At 46.5% G+C, this 18,647-nt stretch overlaps 1 protein-coding gene across 6 annotated transcripts in view; it reads right to left on the bottom strand.

Annotated features, from left to right (window-relative positions):
* The window catches only part of MAD1L1 (mitotic arrest deficient 1 like 1), a 367,938-nt gene that overhangs the window by 110,396 nt on the left and 238,895 nt on the right, over window positions 1-18,647 (bottom strand). For all 6 annotated transcript variants that reach the window (XM_063344898.1, XM_063344899.1, XM_063344900.1 and 3 more), the window contains one exon: window positions 13,394-13,598. In XM_063344898.1, coding sequence (XP_063200968.1) covers window positions 13,394-13,598 — 205 coding nt within the window. The remainder of the gene's footprint in view (window positions 1-13,393; window positions 13,599-18,647) is intronic.

The following is an 18,647-nucleotide window of genomic DNA, read 5'->3' as shown; positions in this document are numbered from 1 at the left end:
GAACACACTTTCGAATCCATGAGTGTGAGTGCTGGGATTACGCACTAAAGGTTTGTGGTCAAATTTCTCCCTTTCTCATGCCCTCAGTCTTTCCCAATGGTCCATACAACACTATTCATCCATTTCATGCAGATTATGGAAAAGCTTTCCTGCTACTCTTATACGAGAAAGATGGAGTTTTATAAAATAAAATCAAGCCGGACCAAAAAAAACCCCTCTTTGGACAGAAAAAAGCACCCAGAATTTTAGACGTCACTAGAGAACATGGATTCAGCCAGGGTGAATTGGTGTTATCTGTAGGCATTTTAAGGCACTGTCTCCAAGGTTGCTGGCACGAGGCTCGCTGTGGATTGCTATACACAACTCAAGGAGTGACTATTTCACATCAGAAAGTCTGACGGGGACACACATCTGCTGGGGACTTGAGTCCTGGCTGTATTTTTTAGGTGCAGAGCACTGCACTGAGCATTGGCAGTCTTGTCTTGAGAGTCCAGTTTCCCCAGAAGGCAACAGATTTGGGACTGGACTCAAGTAAATGAAACCTACTCCAAGACTTGCAGAAAGCACTGTAAGAAACTCCAAAAGAGCGAGGGCAGAGCCAGCCTCTGCTGCTCCCCGACAAACCCATTCGGGAGCGTGAAGATGACTCTCCCATCCAGCAGGTAAACGCCAGTCAGACTCAGACTGCCTCTCTAATACAGCTCTGATTTAAACTAACAGTACGAGAGGTTTTTAGTTCTTCCAGAGCTGCCTGATGGAAGAAATCGCTGCCCAAAGATTAGTGCCACTACCCCTTTAGACTCCGCAAGCAAGAAAAGCGAGCACGGAGGCTCCTGCTCACCCCCCATGGGTGCTGCGAGTCTTAATTAGTATCTCCAGCATACTCAGAGCCCTTTGGACAGAGGGTGCTACAGAAGTGGGAAATATTATCATCATTATGCCTGCTACCAGAAGCGCTGGCGTTCAAGCCAGAGACTTCAGAGCAGATGGTGCAGTCGCGAGCGGGGCCGGCTGCGGCACCATCGCCCCCATGGCAGCCTCTCCGTGCTGGGGCCGCCTTCGCTTCTTCACGTCTGAAGAGCGACAGAACCGGCGCTGTCAAGCCTGCACCGCGCTGGTCAGCACTGCTGACACATTCAAACCGGCCAGCACTCAAATCACTCGGAAGTAAATCATCCAAGGGACTTTCCAATTAAAAAGAGCTTCGCTTTCACGGCAGCGCCTTCTCCCGCCTGTCACAGCCAGCCCTCCCCTGAATTCAGATCATTAAAGGCAAACAACAAAGAATTAGTCAGCTTTTGTTAAGTGTCAAACATTCCCACTCTAAACCATGTGCAAAACAAGGAGAGACATTTCATAGCTCTCAGAGCTATATACCTTCCTAAACACCATTTCTGCACCTCGTGCTACTTGCTCGTTTGCCCTGGCTTTATGGAACAGCCTGGCTCCCTCCGCCTTCAACGGAGGAGAAGAGCAGCATTTACCGTGCTGCAGTAAGTGGGATATCTGTAGTTCTAATTTTTAACCTTATTAATTTCTAACTGTTGGGGTTAGCAGCCTTGGATTCAGAGCTACCCGAGGCGTAACTAAGATGCCATTAGCTTTAAGTCTGCTCCCAAGTGCTTGCGAGCAGCCTCGCCATTTGGAGTAGGACGTCACCTTGCAGATGGAAGACTTTGGGTACATGGGAACATTCTGCTTCAAGTTTTTCATTTCACCAAAAGCTTCCTAGGACTCCAGCACACAAGCACAGGGTAATGCTCCCCTCCTCTTTCTGTGGGTTTTTCTGATTGTAAGATGCGAAGGATCCTATAGCAGAAAGAAGTACTTTGAAATGGAAGCGGAGGGCAATTTCCCTTATTCCTTGTGGCACCATGGGCGTGCAAATACATTCCGCAGGGAGCTTGTGAAGGCATCAGCACACTGTCCGCATACCGAGGAAGGGACACTATCACGGAAAGGACCTGAGCAGGAGTTACTTCAAATGGCGGCTGGTGATGAAAACGCCTTTAGCCCACATCTGGGACGCAGATCTAACATCGCCAGTTCTGACTTAGGATTTATTTTTACCGCTTTTGTAAAACAAGAGGGAAACTTCCCCTCGCCTAAACTCTGCCTCATTTCGGGGAAGTTATCGCAATATGGCAGTCTAAAAGGGGAATCACACGCCGTCGTCATTACCAGCCTATTCAGAAAACCTTTGCTGAATCCTTCAGATCTGCGCATCGCCTTTGATGCCACTAGCGGCGAGATTTTTGATGACACATCCGCAGTCTCTAGCGAAGGTGGATGCTGCCGCTGCCTCCGGCCCTTCCTTACAGAACTCTCTGATCTATTTAACTTAAACACTTCTGCTGCACACCTGCGACGGTATCTGATCATCGCAGAAGGTAACTTTACAAAGCTGCATACCTACCCAATAACCCTCTACGCTACAGAACTCCAACAGGACGCATCAAGACTCTTCTGTTCAATACAGACAGAAACACACTTAGACAGCCGGAAAGTGAAAAGGCAATTTGTGAATCTGATTTCAACCAGCTTTTCATCCGTCTGATTTTCAGCCATCGAGCTGGAGCCGGTTGTACATAAGAATGAATATGCTGTTCACTAACGGAGGCTGGATTGACTTACTGCTCTCTAACTGGAGCTCATGCCACATAAACTGGCAGTGAAATGGAGAAAACGCGGACGCACTGAAATAGCGAGTGAAGACTGCATCAGCTGCTGTGACTGCATAAACCACACCGGGCAGCTTTAGTTTAGTCTAAATAACGGATTGCTCCCAGATGCTCAGAAATCGCCGATGGACAGGCACGACTTTCCCCTCGGCTTTAAGCCTTGCTGTGATTTAACCCCACGCCTTCACCTCCTTGGCACAACATCACCCCAGGAGCGTGAGACGACCACCCCAAAGCCAGCACCATGCAGAACGCTGCCATCTCCTCACCGCCCTGTGCTGCACCAGGAGCCGTCACGGCAGCGCTCCGGCCACTGCCAGATCCCCAAGGGGATTGCGAGGTGCTGATTTTTCCCAAACGCCTTTGTGTTTAGGGTATTGTGTGATTAGTACCCACTGGACAAGCCGCCCAGCACTCCTGGACGTGAGCAAACCCAGTTGATGCATGTGAAGATACTTCTCTCCCTTCCCAGTGACATCCTGGTGTCTGCGCCACACTCAAAGGACTATCACAACGTTATCGCATCATGGGACTGATGGCAGTGTCATGATTAAGATGGCAAAGTAATTACAAGTGTCTGCTTTTATACGCTGATTGCTTTCCAAATAAATGTTCTCCATTCCAAATAAATCCACCACGGATTAACATTTCTCCTACTTGCTCGCCGCCTAGAATGCATTTGATTAGAAAAGCCTGATCAAAACTCTGCTTGACCATTTTTCAGCACTTCACCATCTTTCTTTTCCTCATCAGGAAGAAAAGTGTATCCATTAGTTAACCTTTTCAAACACATTCTTTTTGTAGTCTAATTCAAAGGAGGATTATAAAAAACATCGTCAGACTTGGCATGTGAATAGCTTTTTGTGAGCGCAGGGAACGAGCGTTCATATATCAGCACATCAGCGCGAGGAGATAAGGGCGGCTGTGTACGTGCACGCTTATCTGAATGCAAGATCAGTACTGTGAAACCAGCATAAACACCAAGGACAGAATCCATATATTGATGTAATTCTTAGCGGTACTAGCGCATTTGTGTGAATTTGCAATTAAATAAAGCTTATTCCTTAAAAAGAAAACAAGAAGGTAAGGATATAATTCAAGGTCTATTGAGATCAATGGGAATTTTTTCCCTCACCTTTGAATATAGCTCCCTCTCCCTCCCTCCCAACATGTCTACCAGAATATTAAGAAAGAAAATACCTGTTTTTAAACAGACCGAGACATTCTCGGTTTTCTAACCCAGCAAATCCAACGCTCTCCTTTCTTCCACGGACAACGTCGCATGTATTTTAATCCACATTAGTTTCACAGCAAATAAAGTCATTGAAAATACTACAAATACATGTGGGTGACAAATGAACTGAGGCAGGAAACATAACTTTGAATCTCCTGACTTTTATGCAATTAAAATATCAACTTAATTGTTGGATCTGTGTAGCTTCTCTCATTTTAATATGTAAATCAGTCGCTATTACTCTATAGCTCAAAGATTGTGTTACTCGGCTTACTTGATTAGGCTGGGAATTGCTGGTCCTGCTGTCACTATGTTTACACTTTAGTGACAAGTTTGCACATCAAATTCACATAATGCAATGTCATCAACTTACTCATCAAATATAAACTTCTTAAATACAGCCGCTGCTCTCGAATATGGAAACAGCCTGATTTTACTTCATTTACAGCCCCTGAATAATCAGAGTAAACGAAAAGAAAAATTGGGAACACAACTGGAAAACAGTATTTCCCAGGAAAAACAGCTTCCCACAGAGAGACAGGTAGGTAAAACTGCAAAAACGACCTGTGCAAAAAGTTACCCTTCGGCTAGTTGCGCATGTTTCCCCTTTAAAATGTGGAGTGAGTAGAAATACTTAATTTCTCAGTCTCTACACATTCACCCCACCTCATTTTGGATTCAGTGTTAAGGAGTCCCTCTTTATTCTGTGAAGACGGTCAGATTTCAGCTCCCGGCCACGTACACTTACCTGGAAATTGAAATGAGGACTTCAGAGAAAACCAGCAAATTCAGTAATTTTTTTTCCCATTATGAGCCTACCATAACAAGAATTCTGCTATCTTGGATAGTACCGAGAGGGAAATTGTACATAACTCCAGTATTTTCCCATTCTTGTCATCCTTCCTGAATCTCCTAAACATCCCTGACCAAGGGGACGTTCACCTTGCCAGCACAAGGCTTTTCAAGACGTTCCCGGTAACTTCAACACCCCACGCCAAGTTCCTCCACTAGATTTCCACTACTCTCTACTGCTCACAGAGGCATCAAGCTTTAATTTCCCAGAGAAACAATCCATTGACAAGATGCAGAGCCGAGATCTGAGGCTCTCCCCTGCCGGCAAGCTCTGCCATGCTGGCAGGCTGGTTTTTCTAATGTCAGGGAAATCGTGTCGGCCTGAATTTGAGACATCAGCACAAGCCTTTCTTCTCAATCCTGCTGATGAATGAAAGAGCATTTTCAATTGTGTACATCCAGAGGCCTCATGGCACATTGGTCCTAATCAAAAGCTGCTCTGTGATGCAAACTGCTGTAAGAGGCAGCTCACATCCCAACCCCACAGGAGCCAAAGGGCAGCTGCAGATAATACTGCATTTCCCTCCCTGCAGGAGAAACGCGGGACTGGAGAGATCTAGCAGGGGCAACCTGACTGCTACAGAGCCACCAAGGCGGCAACAACCAACTAACCAGAGCTTGACTCAAACACCCAAGCAGGAAAACACAAGTGCCAAAGTTTAGCAAGACCCATAAAAGCTCAACAGCCTGTTGGCTTTTCTCCGGTGGATAAAGAAACCAACAGCTGGAGGGATACAGAAGAACCAGAGGGATGTAGAAGAACTATGGCCATGAAGGATGCCATCTGCAATGTACAGTGTACTCAACTCTGTACAGTGGAGACTGCCACACTGATGGTGTTTTATATGGATTTGGGGATGGGAAGGGGTCAAAATATAGGAGAGAGAGGTTTTGTGTCCTTCCACTGCTGATTGACTTCTCTCCTTGCAAAGGCTCTGAACTGCCCCTGGTTATAAATGAAGGAGCACAGGTACTTCTGGGGGCTGCTTCTGGTAGCGAGAACAATTCTTCCTCATGGTCACTTCATGTTTCACTCAGCTGCTGATGGACTGGGAAGTAGAAACCTAAGTCAGTACGCTTAAAAATATTGTGTCTGTCCCTGGTTCTCTTCCAAAGCCACACATAGAGTAAGCCAGGAGGACACAGAATACTCCCTGTCAGCCCAGGTTTCTCCACACATTTTCTCTTGATTTATCTGGTCCCAGAAGTTACCTCTCCCCTTGCTATCTGCCCATCTGTAACGGCACTGGCTACCTCTAACCTTCCCATCTGCCTCAGCAAAGGTGATCTCTTCCTTCTCAGATGTAACACCACGACTTTACTCCATCAGTACCAAAGAAGGAAAATGCACTCCCCAGCAAACAAGCCACCTTTTCCGCAGCGGTATTGTCTTGCATTTCCATTACACCCAGAGTCAAGGCAGGATCTCTAAGCCCAGAGACCTTTCCTTTGGGAGCCTCCTTCCTCATATTGCTGCAGAAACCACCCTAGATGTTCTCATAGTTCACTCTTTAAATTTGGTCCCCCTCATCACATACACTTTTTCTATCTTCTTTTCCATTTCCTTCTCTTTCCCAACTTATTTTACTATCTCTCTCTTGGTAAAGTGGTTTTATTTTTTCTGGAGCAAGGCTTCTGCTTCTACTGCATATTTTGTAATCAACTTCTAGGCAGCGCCTAGCAAGATACAGGAGATGCTTTAAACACAAAGCCCTTGTAGGGCTGACTGGAGCTGTACGGAGGTATTACGCAGGTTCACAGGCTGCCTCTTACAAAAGCAGAAAGACTGAGGCCTCCAGGAGCTCCACACATGACTTGGGTGGAAAAGAGGGACCTAGAAGAAATGCTGCGGCTCTTTTGCTCTTTGTGAAGGCTAAGTACAGCTGGGGTAGTAACCTTTGACTGACACCGAGTTTTACACACGCAGTAGCTACAAGGGAACTACGTTACAGGATTTATGACAAACCTCTGGCTCCCTGGACAGCAGACGGAGCTGGAAGTCCCAGCAATGTCTCGCTGGCACCTCCCATCACAGTTTCACAGGAAGCTGCAGGCTTCAGGCGTCCTCGGGGGTTTGTTCGGTCAGCAACCCTTGGCTGCCCGCTCCTGCCTGGCCCTTCGCAGCACACAGATTAAGTCGTGCTCGGGGGCAAGTCTCTCTGGTTGTTTAACAGACTCATGGCACGCTGCCATAGGCAGGGCACACTGCTTTCAATATATTCAGTGCTGCATGACTTCCTATCCGTGTTATCTCCAAAACACCTTGGGAATCTATCTGGATGACAAATGCTATATATGATAAAAGCAATTTTTTTTAACTGGGGAATGTTTCTTTCAGCTCTCTTGAGGTACTATACTTTCATTCAAGCCAGGAAACCTGGTTCTTTATAGGTGCCTGCACCGACTTGAGCAGCGCAGAGCATTTGCCATCAAAGGCCACGCTGCTGCTGAAGCAGAACATACCAAGGCTTCAAGGTATTTATTCCTTGTGGCAAGACTGCCCAAACCTATTGACACCACTGCAATGTAAAAGGGTTTTATAGACTCTGCCCAGCAACCACTGTAACACTGTCACTGCTGAAGTACAGGAGGTCCCAACTTGGCTGTAGTCTTTTAGGAAAACAGGCAGATTTAGCAGCTCCACCTCGTTACCTGTAGTGCTGGGCTGGGACAAAGGGATATGGATGATAAAGAAGGAAATCAAAGTAAGCTTTATTTAAACTACCAGCTTATTCCCAGTCTTAATATACTATTCAGGTCCCAGACTGGTCTAAATGTCTTGCAGTAGAGAAAGAAGCACCATAAAAACAATAACGATAATAACTAGCTGAGAGGTGAGGGGATTGCCCCAGGGGACACCGCTGTTGGGCCTTGGAGTCAGCGTGGGAAAGCAGGATGGAGTCAGCGTGGGAAGGCAGGACGGCTCCGAGAGGGTCGGGCAAAGCAGCTCCCAAGGACTGCTGCTAATAACACTCCTGCCTGCTACTGTCCATGGCATTTGTGTTTTGCACATCAAAGCTATGCAACATTTCTGATCAGGTAGTAGTAGGGAATGATTTCTTCCCCCATCAAGGACACGTGGCCACCTCTGGAGTGACAGAGGACAGAACTTCATCAGTGCACAGCAAAACACCAGAGGCAAAGACAAGCGCTTTATGAACTTCAGAAGAAATTGGGATACGCAGAAAGCAATTACTTTATTGAGATACGGGCAGGGCACAAAGGCTAACATCCTGCTCTTACCAAAGTCCCTTAACATTTGAAGACAGCAAATGCCCTGGACCTTCACTTTGTGTCTCTTTAGAAAGAAGTCAATTATTTCAGTCCAAACTGAAGGGGAACTGGCATGTTAAACATCATCGAGAGAAGTGTCACCTGATGAATCCCTCCTCTGCTTTAGGAAGAGGCATTATGTGACCGAAGAAGAGCTGCCCCCTCTGCACCCACCTGGCCCAACCTTGTTTGACCAGCGAAATGCTGGGAGCCATCAGCACAAAGTGAGGTCAGGGCGCTGCGCTTGCACGCACGCACCCACCACCAGCTAAGGTCACAGAAAAATCCTTCATCAGGTGGAGGCAGGTTTCATTTGCAGGTGCAGCCCTCATCATGTGTGGATTTCCTACACACAGATGGTAGGAAGCACCAAGGCTTCCAAGCACCAACAGCTCAGCCAACTGCGGATGGAGAACGGCAACTTTTAAATTCCATCTGCTCCTTTTTTGTCGCCTTCTGTACTCAGAAACACATTCATCAGAAGCACAAGCATGCTGGGACAGTGACAAATTTTACCATCTCTGGCTTGTCACTTCAATGAGATTAGATTATTTTAATACTAATTCATTAACCAATTTAATTCCAATTAATTACATTTTTACGAGGCCCTGACATGGCAGCGATGCTGGAGACAGCCTCTGCTGAACACCAGATGTAACATGTCTGTTAGGGTCAAACATCTGCCTTAGAGAGAGAGTCTCCAGTCCTTCATCAAGGACCCCCTTTTCCTACTTTTCCCTAAGAAGGCAAAAAGGACACCGAAACCACTGAGACGGATGAACAGCTTTCCTTTTTGGTGGGATTATGTTCAGGAAAATAGTTCACTTGCTAAATTCTCCACAGATGGTTGAAATCAGAGTTGATTTCCCCATCCTCCTTCCTGGTAGGGGTGCCAGCCTGTCTCTCAACAGAAAGAATATTAAAAGCACTTTTCCTCTTTTTCACAGGGAGAGGCTGCATGAAAGAAGGGAACGTTCCACTGTACCCACAGGATAGCAAGAAATCATAAGATCTCACGGAAAATTCACATTACTGCATTCTTTAGTGAGGACCCAGCTTCCACAGGTCATCCCATTCCTACCTTCAAATATATCACTTTTAAGATAAGAACACAAATGGAAACAATGAGCACCTGCAACATTCTCATTTCTACCTATGCTTTGCTGCGATACAGGAGTCATTTCTTCTGTCAGCCCCCCGTTAGCTGCCTCCTACCTATTTGCTTGCAACTAAGACCGAAATCCATCTCTAGCAGTGCCAGAAATGAAAAATGAAGAGGTCCACCAGGACCAGACAAGACAAGAAAGGAAGATCTAAACAGAAATGGCCTGGAGAGAAACAGGAAAAAACAGGAAAAGCTATGGAGTTGGAAGAAAAAAAGCAGAAGATGAAGCCTGGAATACAAAAAGGTGTGTGTGGGGGGAAGGTGTGAAGAGCTCGGGAAAGAGAAATGCAGCACTGGAACAGATTCCAAGTCTGGGCAGCGATGCCCTGCATCACCTTTCCAAAGCTGTTCCAATCTGCATCCCTGCCTGGGAGACAGGAGGACGGGGAGCCTCTCCCAGCTGGCAGCCTGACCTTGGTGCTCTCTCCTCTTACACAACCCAGGCCCGGGCAGCCACCGGGAGAGAAACAAAACACCCATCAAGTTACAACCCATTCCCGTAATGCGGCTGTCACGGATCTGCCCCATTAATACCGCACCACCCCACGTGCAAATTTATACTTTGAGAAAGGAGAGTATGTTGTTACAGCTCACATTGTTCAAACCTCTCCTTTGCAATAGCCCTGGTACCCATTTTAATGGAGACTATTACGGCATAAATGAGAGGAAAGGACCACTGAACTGCGTGGCAAGTTGCCAGGTTGTGCTGCAGCCTCCAGCGGTTATGCTCAAAGAGATTTAAAGTCCAGCATAACCTTGATTTTTAATAGAGTCACATTTAATGAGCTTTAACATCCACAGTAATAATTTCCTTATTACCTATCCAGGAGTCGGAACCAGGATCAGAAAAAACGTGCTGCACTCCAGTCCAATGAGCGAATTTAATAATGGCCAATACATTATTATCAAAACCATCAACATCATTGTCCTTAATGCCTTTTTTGGTTGGTATAATTACAATTCTTTGAACCTTAAGCATAATCGCTGCAGATCACATAAGCTTGCTGAACACAGCAGACCTGACTGGCTAGAGGCCACCCAAATCCCTCACCTCTGCCAATAAGCCATTCAGGGTATATGGCAAAACGGGACAATAAAATCTTACATTTACCTCTATCTGTCAAAAGGCAAAATGCAAACTTACGTATGACCTTTGTTGTCTTCCCAGCTTTTACCCACACTTCTGCTCTGCCCTCGGTCTCCCTTCATCCCATTCAACTCCGACGTGAGGGTCCTCAAAAGCTCAGAGAACTGAACGCTCTTGCACGTGCCATGAGAGTCAGATGGATAAACAGACGTATGGGTGCTGCAGCTGACAGAAAGGGGTGCACGAAAAACTCTGATTCTTGTTATTGTTGTGCAGAAACAGTTCCACAAACCGCAGGGAAACCTGCTCCCTCATTGTGCACAACAAACCTCCCCCCCCAAGGCAGCCAGCTGCACAGTGACAAACGGAGCAGAGGGAGTTTCTGCCACACGCTCCCCATTTCACACCTTGAAAATACACTAAAATGGAAGGCATATGGCAGCCGCTCCTGTGGGCAGAGCTGCTGAGATCCTAAGAAAACAGTGAAAGCTGGATCTTCCATTTCTTATCTAGAGAGAGACTGTGTAAGTTTTCTGGCCACGCGAACCTGGGATGTTAGACCGCTCCTGGAGCAGCCGTTGCATCCACCCTGCGGATGCTGCCGGAGCTAAGCAGGACAGACTCCATGCGAAAATGGATGCAGCCTGCATGGTGCACTTGATAAGCTGTCCCCTCACCCACCGGGAGCTCTGCCCTGCCCCAGCAAAAAGGCCAAACCTGGCATTCATTTGGCTAATTTAAAGCCAGCTCAGGCACAGCTGCTAACCTTGCAGTCGGTGCCGTAACATCCTCAGCATCTCTCGCACGTCCTATAAACACGGGCTTCATCATCAGGCCGTATTGCTGAATGCTCCCACAGCAGAAAGGAGGGTTTAGGACTATTTCTGGCAACATTCCTCAAGCATGACAGTGATGCACACAAGTACATAAAATACAAGAACCTTTCCATATAACCTGGCTTACTATACACACGCCCCGGTCTCAAAGAGAGTCATCCACAGGGCTCCTCCATCCTCCACTTACAGCTCCTTTTCCCATTTTATTTACATGAACCACTTCCATATGCACTTACAGGCACTCTGAGAATGCAAAGGGTCCTCCTGGGACTGCGATAAATGACACTGAAGTATTTCCCACCCTGCTAGGCTCTGCCACTGATGCTCTCTCCCATTTGAGCTGGTGACCAGAAGTCAGAATGATGTAGCATAGGACTGGGGCAAAAGGTAAAAAAAGGCATCACATATATGAGAGGTTGGAAGCACCCTGAAACCCAGCGAGCGGTTTGTTTTCCTGTCGGAATCAAAGGCAGAAAAGAAAACAGCTTTAAAAATGCATCCCTTATAAGCTAAAGACAAACCTGGTGACATCCCAGCACAGAAGCGCCTCACAAACAGCTAAAAGCAACTGCGTGAAAGGCAGCAGAATAATAATTATGAATAACAAATCACAGGAGGCACACGTGAGAAACACATTCCCTCAGAAGAAATGGTCTAATTACTGGAGATGATAGCCCAGAGGCTCATTCATCAGCGGCAGAGACACGGAGCTGACCTCACCTCTGCATCCTCTCTGCCCCTCAGCCCCACTCTCCCCCCAATGACCCCCCAGCTCCAGGGCCACCGGTGGCCGCGCGGATCTGCAGGATGAGCTGTGCCGGGCTGCTCGGGGGCAGAACGGCAGACAAGGGCACCGGGCAGCAGCATCTTCTGTCATTTACAGAGCAGTGCATTTCACATTCAAATTGCAATGCAAGAGCTGTCCCCAAGAACCGCTCGAGTCTCACCGGGGTCTTAGACTGGAAGCTCCCCCGGCAAAGGCAGCCTTCCTTAAACGCTCAGGAAGTGTTTAATGCTTATGCATTTGTTAGAGCATCTGCTAACAACAGTGACAAATTGTCGCTGTACCTCTAACATCCAGCCAGCTCTTCATTTTATAAACCACCCCATCTACACGTCTGCCCGTTGTATTTTAAAGGCTATATAGTACCATAATCCACTAGGAGATGCCGGAACAAACACGTTCTTAGCAGTAATAAAGTACTATTGTTTGAGCAATGGGAAAACAAGCAAGCTACTTTCAGAGAATTTTGGTGTCATAACAGTGAAAGGCATTTTCTTCTGTGTATTTTCTTTAAACCAGGGCTCTGCCATTTTGTGGGTCTCAAGCCTCCAGCACACGTGGCCTTCAAGGAAAGCTCTGCCCTCTCGGCCTTGTCCAAGGGAGGATCCTGACCTCTGGACCCTGACCACGTATGTGCTGCTGGAGGACACCACAGGTTACCTCCACACGGACCTTCAGCTCTCTTTCATTTTTCTCTTCTCTAACAGAAATGTTTTGAGGGCAAGGTACATGCCAGAGAGTTACCGCAGTACGATCTCTTGGGCCCTGTAGCATGACTCGGCTCTGCCCGGTCCCCTCGTGGTGGTGTAGGTGATGGGTCACGTTTTATTGATATCCTTACCGTGATTTACAGAGTCTGAGAGCATGTCTGGAGGTGTCGACTTTGGGGTTACTGTACTAAGAAGTTTCGTTCAGGTATGTGGAGGGAAGACAGACTGTACTGGAGGAGAGCCACAGATTCTGTGAAATGTATTTAGCTCAGTGAAAGATGTACTCTATTTTCATGGAGTATTGAATGTAGCTGTGATTAATGGGGCACATATACACTGATAAACAATATTAATTTGTTTTAAGCCAGGTCTGAAAAGATTTCAACCACTTGCTTCTCTGCAGCTATGAAAGTTATTTCCTGCTGTCTGTACTACCTCAAGGGCTAAACCAGCCCTGAAAGGGAAGAAATATTTCCTTTTACTCCATCGGCAGCACCAGCCTATGAAGGCTGTTGTATTGGTATTTCATTTATCACGAGTAAATGATATGGATTATTATTATTTATCCTCACCACCTACCCTCTGTACCAAACTGCCACAGGATTGCCACCACCCATTCACTCTCTCCTGCATCAAACGGCTTTTTTCATTTTCCTCGTCCCTCTTCCATCAAGCACACTGTCTGCAATGTCTCCATCTGCTTCTGCAGTCAGCTCCTCTGGCACTACGGATGAATAAGTGCATTTTCACGACAAGAAGCCAGCAGCCTACCTGCAATTTCTTGTGACTGAAAACTCCCAACTCCTTCCAGATTCCCGGGGACGGAGCCGCCTCCTTCGAGCACCCTCACCAGCTCCCTCAGCTTTTCACATTCCTCCTGGAGCTGCTGCTGCTCCTCCTTGCGCTGCTGCTTGGCCAAGCTCATCGGGTTCATGCTGAAATGAAGAACTTTGGTTCTGCTGGGGTCATAGTCACCCTGCGTGGCAGAAAAAACAGAAGCAAACTGAGTAACTCATCCAACCCCCGAGTCCACCCAACCTGTATTATTCTTTGTGCAAAGGCGAAAAATGTTACAGCAGAAAAAGGGACAATTATGCAGTCATAATGTTTTATTCCAGCAGTTGGAGTCAGCCAAACCCAGCATTGCTTCTCCTTCTCTCGCTACTCTCTCTTTCAAAAAAAAAACCCACCAAAAAAACCCACTCAATAGAGCTTGCTCCCTGGCTGACACCTCCACAGTTAAATTTAACTCCAGAAATGAAGTTTTATAGCTATATTTTAAATCTCTTGATAGCAGGAGATTATAATGAACACACAGATACACCCTTAAACTACAGCAGGACAGCAGGACTAGCTTAATTTATTACTCCTACGAGCCAGCAATGTCCACATGACTCCAACGATGGAGTCATTCGCAAGTTCTACCAGCTCATCCCAAGTAAGCGAACAGATATTTCATTTTATACTTTTTTTCTCAGAGGTGAGTTGTATTTGTAGCAGTTTAAATAGTCAGTCAAGTCCTAAGATAGCAAATTAATATTCTTTCAAAGTGAGAGGAAAACACTGATGTTACATTTGTGATTTCAGAGAGACAATTTTCATATAAACTACAGGAAGCCTCACGACCATAAAAGTAGTAAAGCATGTGCTAATGCTGGCTTCCACGGCACTCTGCCCAGCTGAAACCCTATAGCAGCGCCTGCATAAAAAGGCATTTTATATGGTAATATTTTTCCTTCAATTAAATCTCAAGACCTGAAGTGATTTTGTAAACATTAATTAACCCTCAAGAGCAGCATGAGGTAGGTATTATCCCAATTTTATCACTTCATTTTCATTAAAGACGTGCTAGAACTTTATGTGGGTTTTTTTTTTTCATGCAAACCAGAGCAGAGACTGAGCAACTTCATCCTGAATTGCTGGTCATTGCTGGTGAGAGACCCCAGAAGATCCCATTCCCAAATATCTTTTATTGAAAATACTCCATCCACGCACCGTAAAGCACCTCTGCCCGCAGCAGGGAGTGAACTGCCGAAACTGGCCGCTCCAGAGGCTGGCAGCAGGCGTAGCGCTGGCTCACAAATGGGTTTGACAAAGTCATGGACAACAGCTCCGTAACTGGACCCTGCCAGGGGAGGGCACAGGCGCATCCTCCAGCGTCTGTGGCTGCTGGGAGAGTGCTGGGGAGCGTGGCCAAGTTTGTGGGCTCTCGCAAAACAGTGTTCCATCACTGTGGTCAGAGATGCTCTTCTGGGCGGGACGGACCATGGGTAAGGGCCAGCTGGGCACTTTTTAGGTTCACATGCGATGCTCACTACATCTCACAGCCGTTCCAGTGCACTCTAGCAGGAACCATACTGCAGTTCTCCTTTAAAACCTGTTTCCGCAGCCAGGTATCTAATTTCTGGTGCTATTTGCATTTCGGAGCTCTTGCAGGTAGGCCAGGGCACTCCTCACTCTAGTGTTTGCCTTTCAAAGGAAGAGATTCAACCCCCCAGTTTGCAACGGGGTTTACGCCAGCTGGCAAAAGGATGTTCTTAAAATCAGAGCTGCGGAACGGAGCAGCCGGGTACCCTGGAATTTCTGACAAGAGCTGAAGGGCTGCAGCACCCAGGTCAGGCAGGGATCACACCTCCTCACCCCAGTTGCCACCACCCCGCTGGCTCCAGCACAGGGATCGCCTGCGTTTTCGTACTGCGCCATCACTGCAGAGCCTCACGCACCGGCACGAGACGGCAGGAGGATCTCGAGATGGCAGGAGGATCTCGGTGTGGAGGAAAGCCACGCAAACCTGGAGACTGCGGCCACCTTCCTGCTGGGACCACTTTAACCCATGCTGCACTAGGCTGCTTATTTTGCAGGTTATTTACTCTTTTAAAACATCTCTCTGGCCTTTCTATAAAGCCCTGCCATGAAGCTGCAGTGCTTTGGCTCTTAGAGCTCTTTCAGGCCATTTATCCTCTCCTTTTAGAACATGCCCCCTTGAAAAATCATGCTCTAAAGCCCAGCACTAGGACTCGGCCTTATTTTCGGGGCTCACCAGCTCTCCCGAGCACGTCAATCTGAAGCTACACTGAGACAGGCAAATCTCTCAAAAACCCATGAGACACGAAGGCTGTGGCAGAATCCATCTCATTTAACATGTCTGGGAGATCACTAACGTATTTGCCTCGCTTCTCATTTTTGGGCTAGGGGCAGGAGCTTTCTCTTTATTCTACACAGCACACATCAAACCAGCACATTTCTCCCTACAGCTAAAATATTAGTGCTGCTGGTTTATATTATAGTAATGGCTAAAGAAACCAAGTGGGACAGGGATCCCAGTGTGCCAGGTCCTGTACAAACCCCACAAGAAACTACCACCTAAAGCCCAAAAATCAGACAACAAAGCCTGAAGACGCGGTACATGTGGGGAGCAGAGGCATGGAAAGATGCAGGCTCCATTTCGAGTCCCCGCGAGCAGCACTGTGGCAGAAATGAAAAGAAAACCTGTCTTCAGAGATGACCCTCCTCACCACCAGACCGTCCTGTCGCCTTACACAGTTGCACCAAGCAGAGCATTACTTAAGTCTCCGGGAAATTCACTGACATCCCATGGATTTTCAAATAAACGCAGGAAGCTTTCCATGGAAACGGTGCAGACCAGAGCCAATTTCTGATGAAAGGGATCAGACACTTGTGTCTGTAATACCAGACAGCCAAAACGGTATCACAGCTTCAGTCTTTTGGAGTGTTCTTCCAAATTTCTGAAGGTTGGGAGTGACTTAGGTTGGCTCTAGGAAGAGCCATGGCTGGAAACTGCTAAATATAACAGACAGAAGAAGCGCATTAAAATCTCACTAGCATTTGAAGGAGATGAAACCCTAATGCTGGTAAGAAACCAGGGAGTAAAGAAAGAAAACAACCTCCTCCAGGAATCCCTTTAGCTCTGGAAATTGTAAAATTGCTGGTTTTCTGCATCAACTGCTCTTCCCCTCACAATAAACCAATCTTACTCACCAGAATTCTGTCCTTTCAGCCATGTAACAGAAGCCTGGAAAACAGTGTTTCAGGCACTGGGAGCAGATTTGTCCATTTAGAAAATTGTTCGTAATCTAGGGCCACTGATGAGGAGGACCAAACAGTGGCATTTGAAAGGTGTGGTACAGAGGAGACGGCCACAGAGGAGCTGGGACTCCCAGAACAACTGCCCAGGAGCAGCTCCAGATGCTGAACCAACACCGGCAAGGAGGTATTGCTCAACAGAGGTAAAAAGCATCTTGCACCAAATGGTAATGTATCCCTGGTTTCTCCAAGAAGCGTGGAAAGTGTGTGTCAGGTTTGGAAACTTGGCCTGAATGCGAGAATCGACCAAATCCACTTAAACTCGTGGTGCCTTTATATAGAAATACGAGCCATTTGGGGGACGCAGTCAATATATGACCTATAGAGTCTCTTTGTTGGGAAGCCACCCTGGTTCACTCAGGAGGTAACTTGGCAGATCGTTCTGCTCATCAGCACATCACGGCCAGTGTCTCGGAGAGCAAAGATGATGCATTACTACTCGTTTCCCAGCAGCACGCCCTCCTTACCCCTATTTTTCCCAATACTTTAAAAATTTAAAATTGTAGAGATGCTGAAGGGTAAATAACTTGAAGTAGAGAGAACTGCTGGCGTTCATTGATTCTTCTTCCAAGGAATAACATTGAGCCAGTAATTCAGATTTGTCAGAAAAATGTACACAGAGCTTCAATTTAGGAGGAAGCAATAAATATCTTGATTGATTGCAACCAAGTCTGGTTGACACTTAGTGGCACAGTGAATTATTCATTCCTGGAAAGCAAGATGCTAACTAGCTGATTTGGTGCTTAAGGCAGCAAAACCATTTTTGTGCTCTCAGAAGGGCACCGGACATTTTACGGAGATGATTTGTTGACTCCACATGTTAATATGTTCTACGATTTGTGAAATAATGTTGTTTTGATGCATTATCCTCAGCCTTCCAAACACATGCCCCAGGGTACGCACAAGGGAAACTCTCTCATCGACCACCGGGAAGAACCATCCCACCATTTCTCTCCCGATCGCGCAGCCATTATGTGACAGACACTGCAGATGCAACACACAAATATTGTCTTAATGCAATATGTTGCAAACACACACTGGGACGTGGCAGAACTATTTAGTAAGACTCTGTCTATCAATAAACTTTCTGACAAAAGACTATGGAAAAGAGAATTTGCAACAGGGCCAATTTGCCATCTAGAACAGAGGTACAGGCTCGAGTCAGACGCTGCTGCCTTCCTTCCCGCTTCCATCTCCCAGCTTGAAAAAAAAACACCCCGAGGAGATAATTGTGCTGATGCTACGTGTCATTTTTTAAAACTGTATTATCGGCAAACAGTCAGTATGTTGGTCTACATGTTGAAATTATAGCTCAAAAACTTCCTAAGTAATCTCCCCATTAGGGAAGAATCAGTCAAGTGACGAAGCAATGAACGAAGACAGGATTGCTTTAATCTCTGAAAAACAGAAACTTTTCCTTTAGAAGAGGAGTTGTTTGGAAGAACAATGAAAGCTGCCAGTGACAGCATCTTGAAAAGGGCTGAACTTATTCTGGCATCTCTCCTCCTGGTTCTTTGAAAACCGCACAGTCCCAATTCAGGGATGTCTTTCTCCAAGAGCTATAAAAGCTTTTCTCTCTACTCGACTCACTTTCACAGGCCCACAGGTGAGAATAAAGTACTTAAAACCACGCGGACTACTTTACATTTGATGAAACATTCAGTGCTTAACAACTCCATTTAAGATCTATTCATCTACTGCAGATATTTCTAATCAGAAGGTAGAACTGGTAGCAAAGGGAATAGACCGAACTGTTGTGAATACGTTTATCTAACATCACTAATGAAATTAAAGAAGTTCATACGTCCCAAGGAGGCAATGACTGTCAGGATACAATGTCAGCGAGCACTGCCAAGGATTTTCAACTGGCTTCACATCTTCATAGGCTCCTCCTGTTGAACGCATTTGAAAACAAAGCAGT

This window comes from Chroicocephalus ridibundus, chromosome 8 (genome assembly GCF_963924245.1).
Source record: "Chroicocephalus ridibundus chromosome 8, bChrRid1.1, whole genome shotgun sequence".
Lineage (NCBI taxonomy): Eukaryota > Metazoa > Chordata > Aves > Charadriiformes > Laridae > Chroicocephalus > Chroicocephalus ridibundus.
This window is presented reverse-complemented; position numbering and strand designations above follow the sequence as displayed.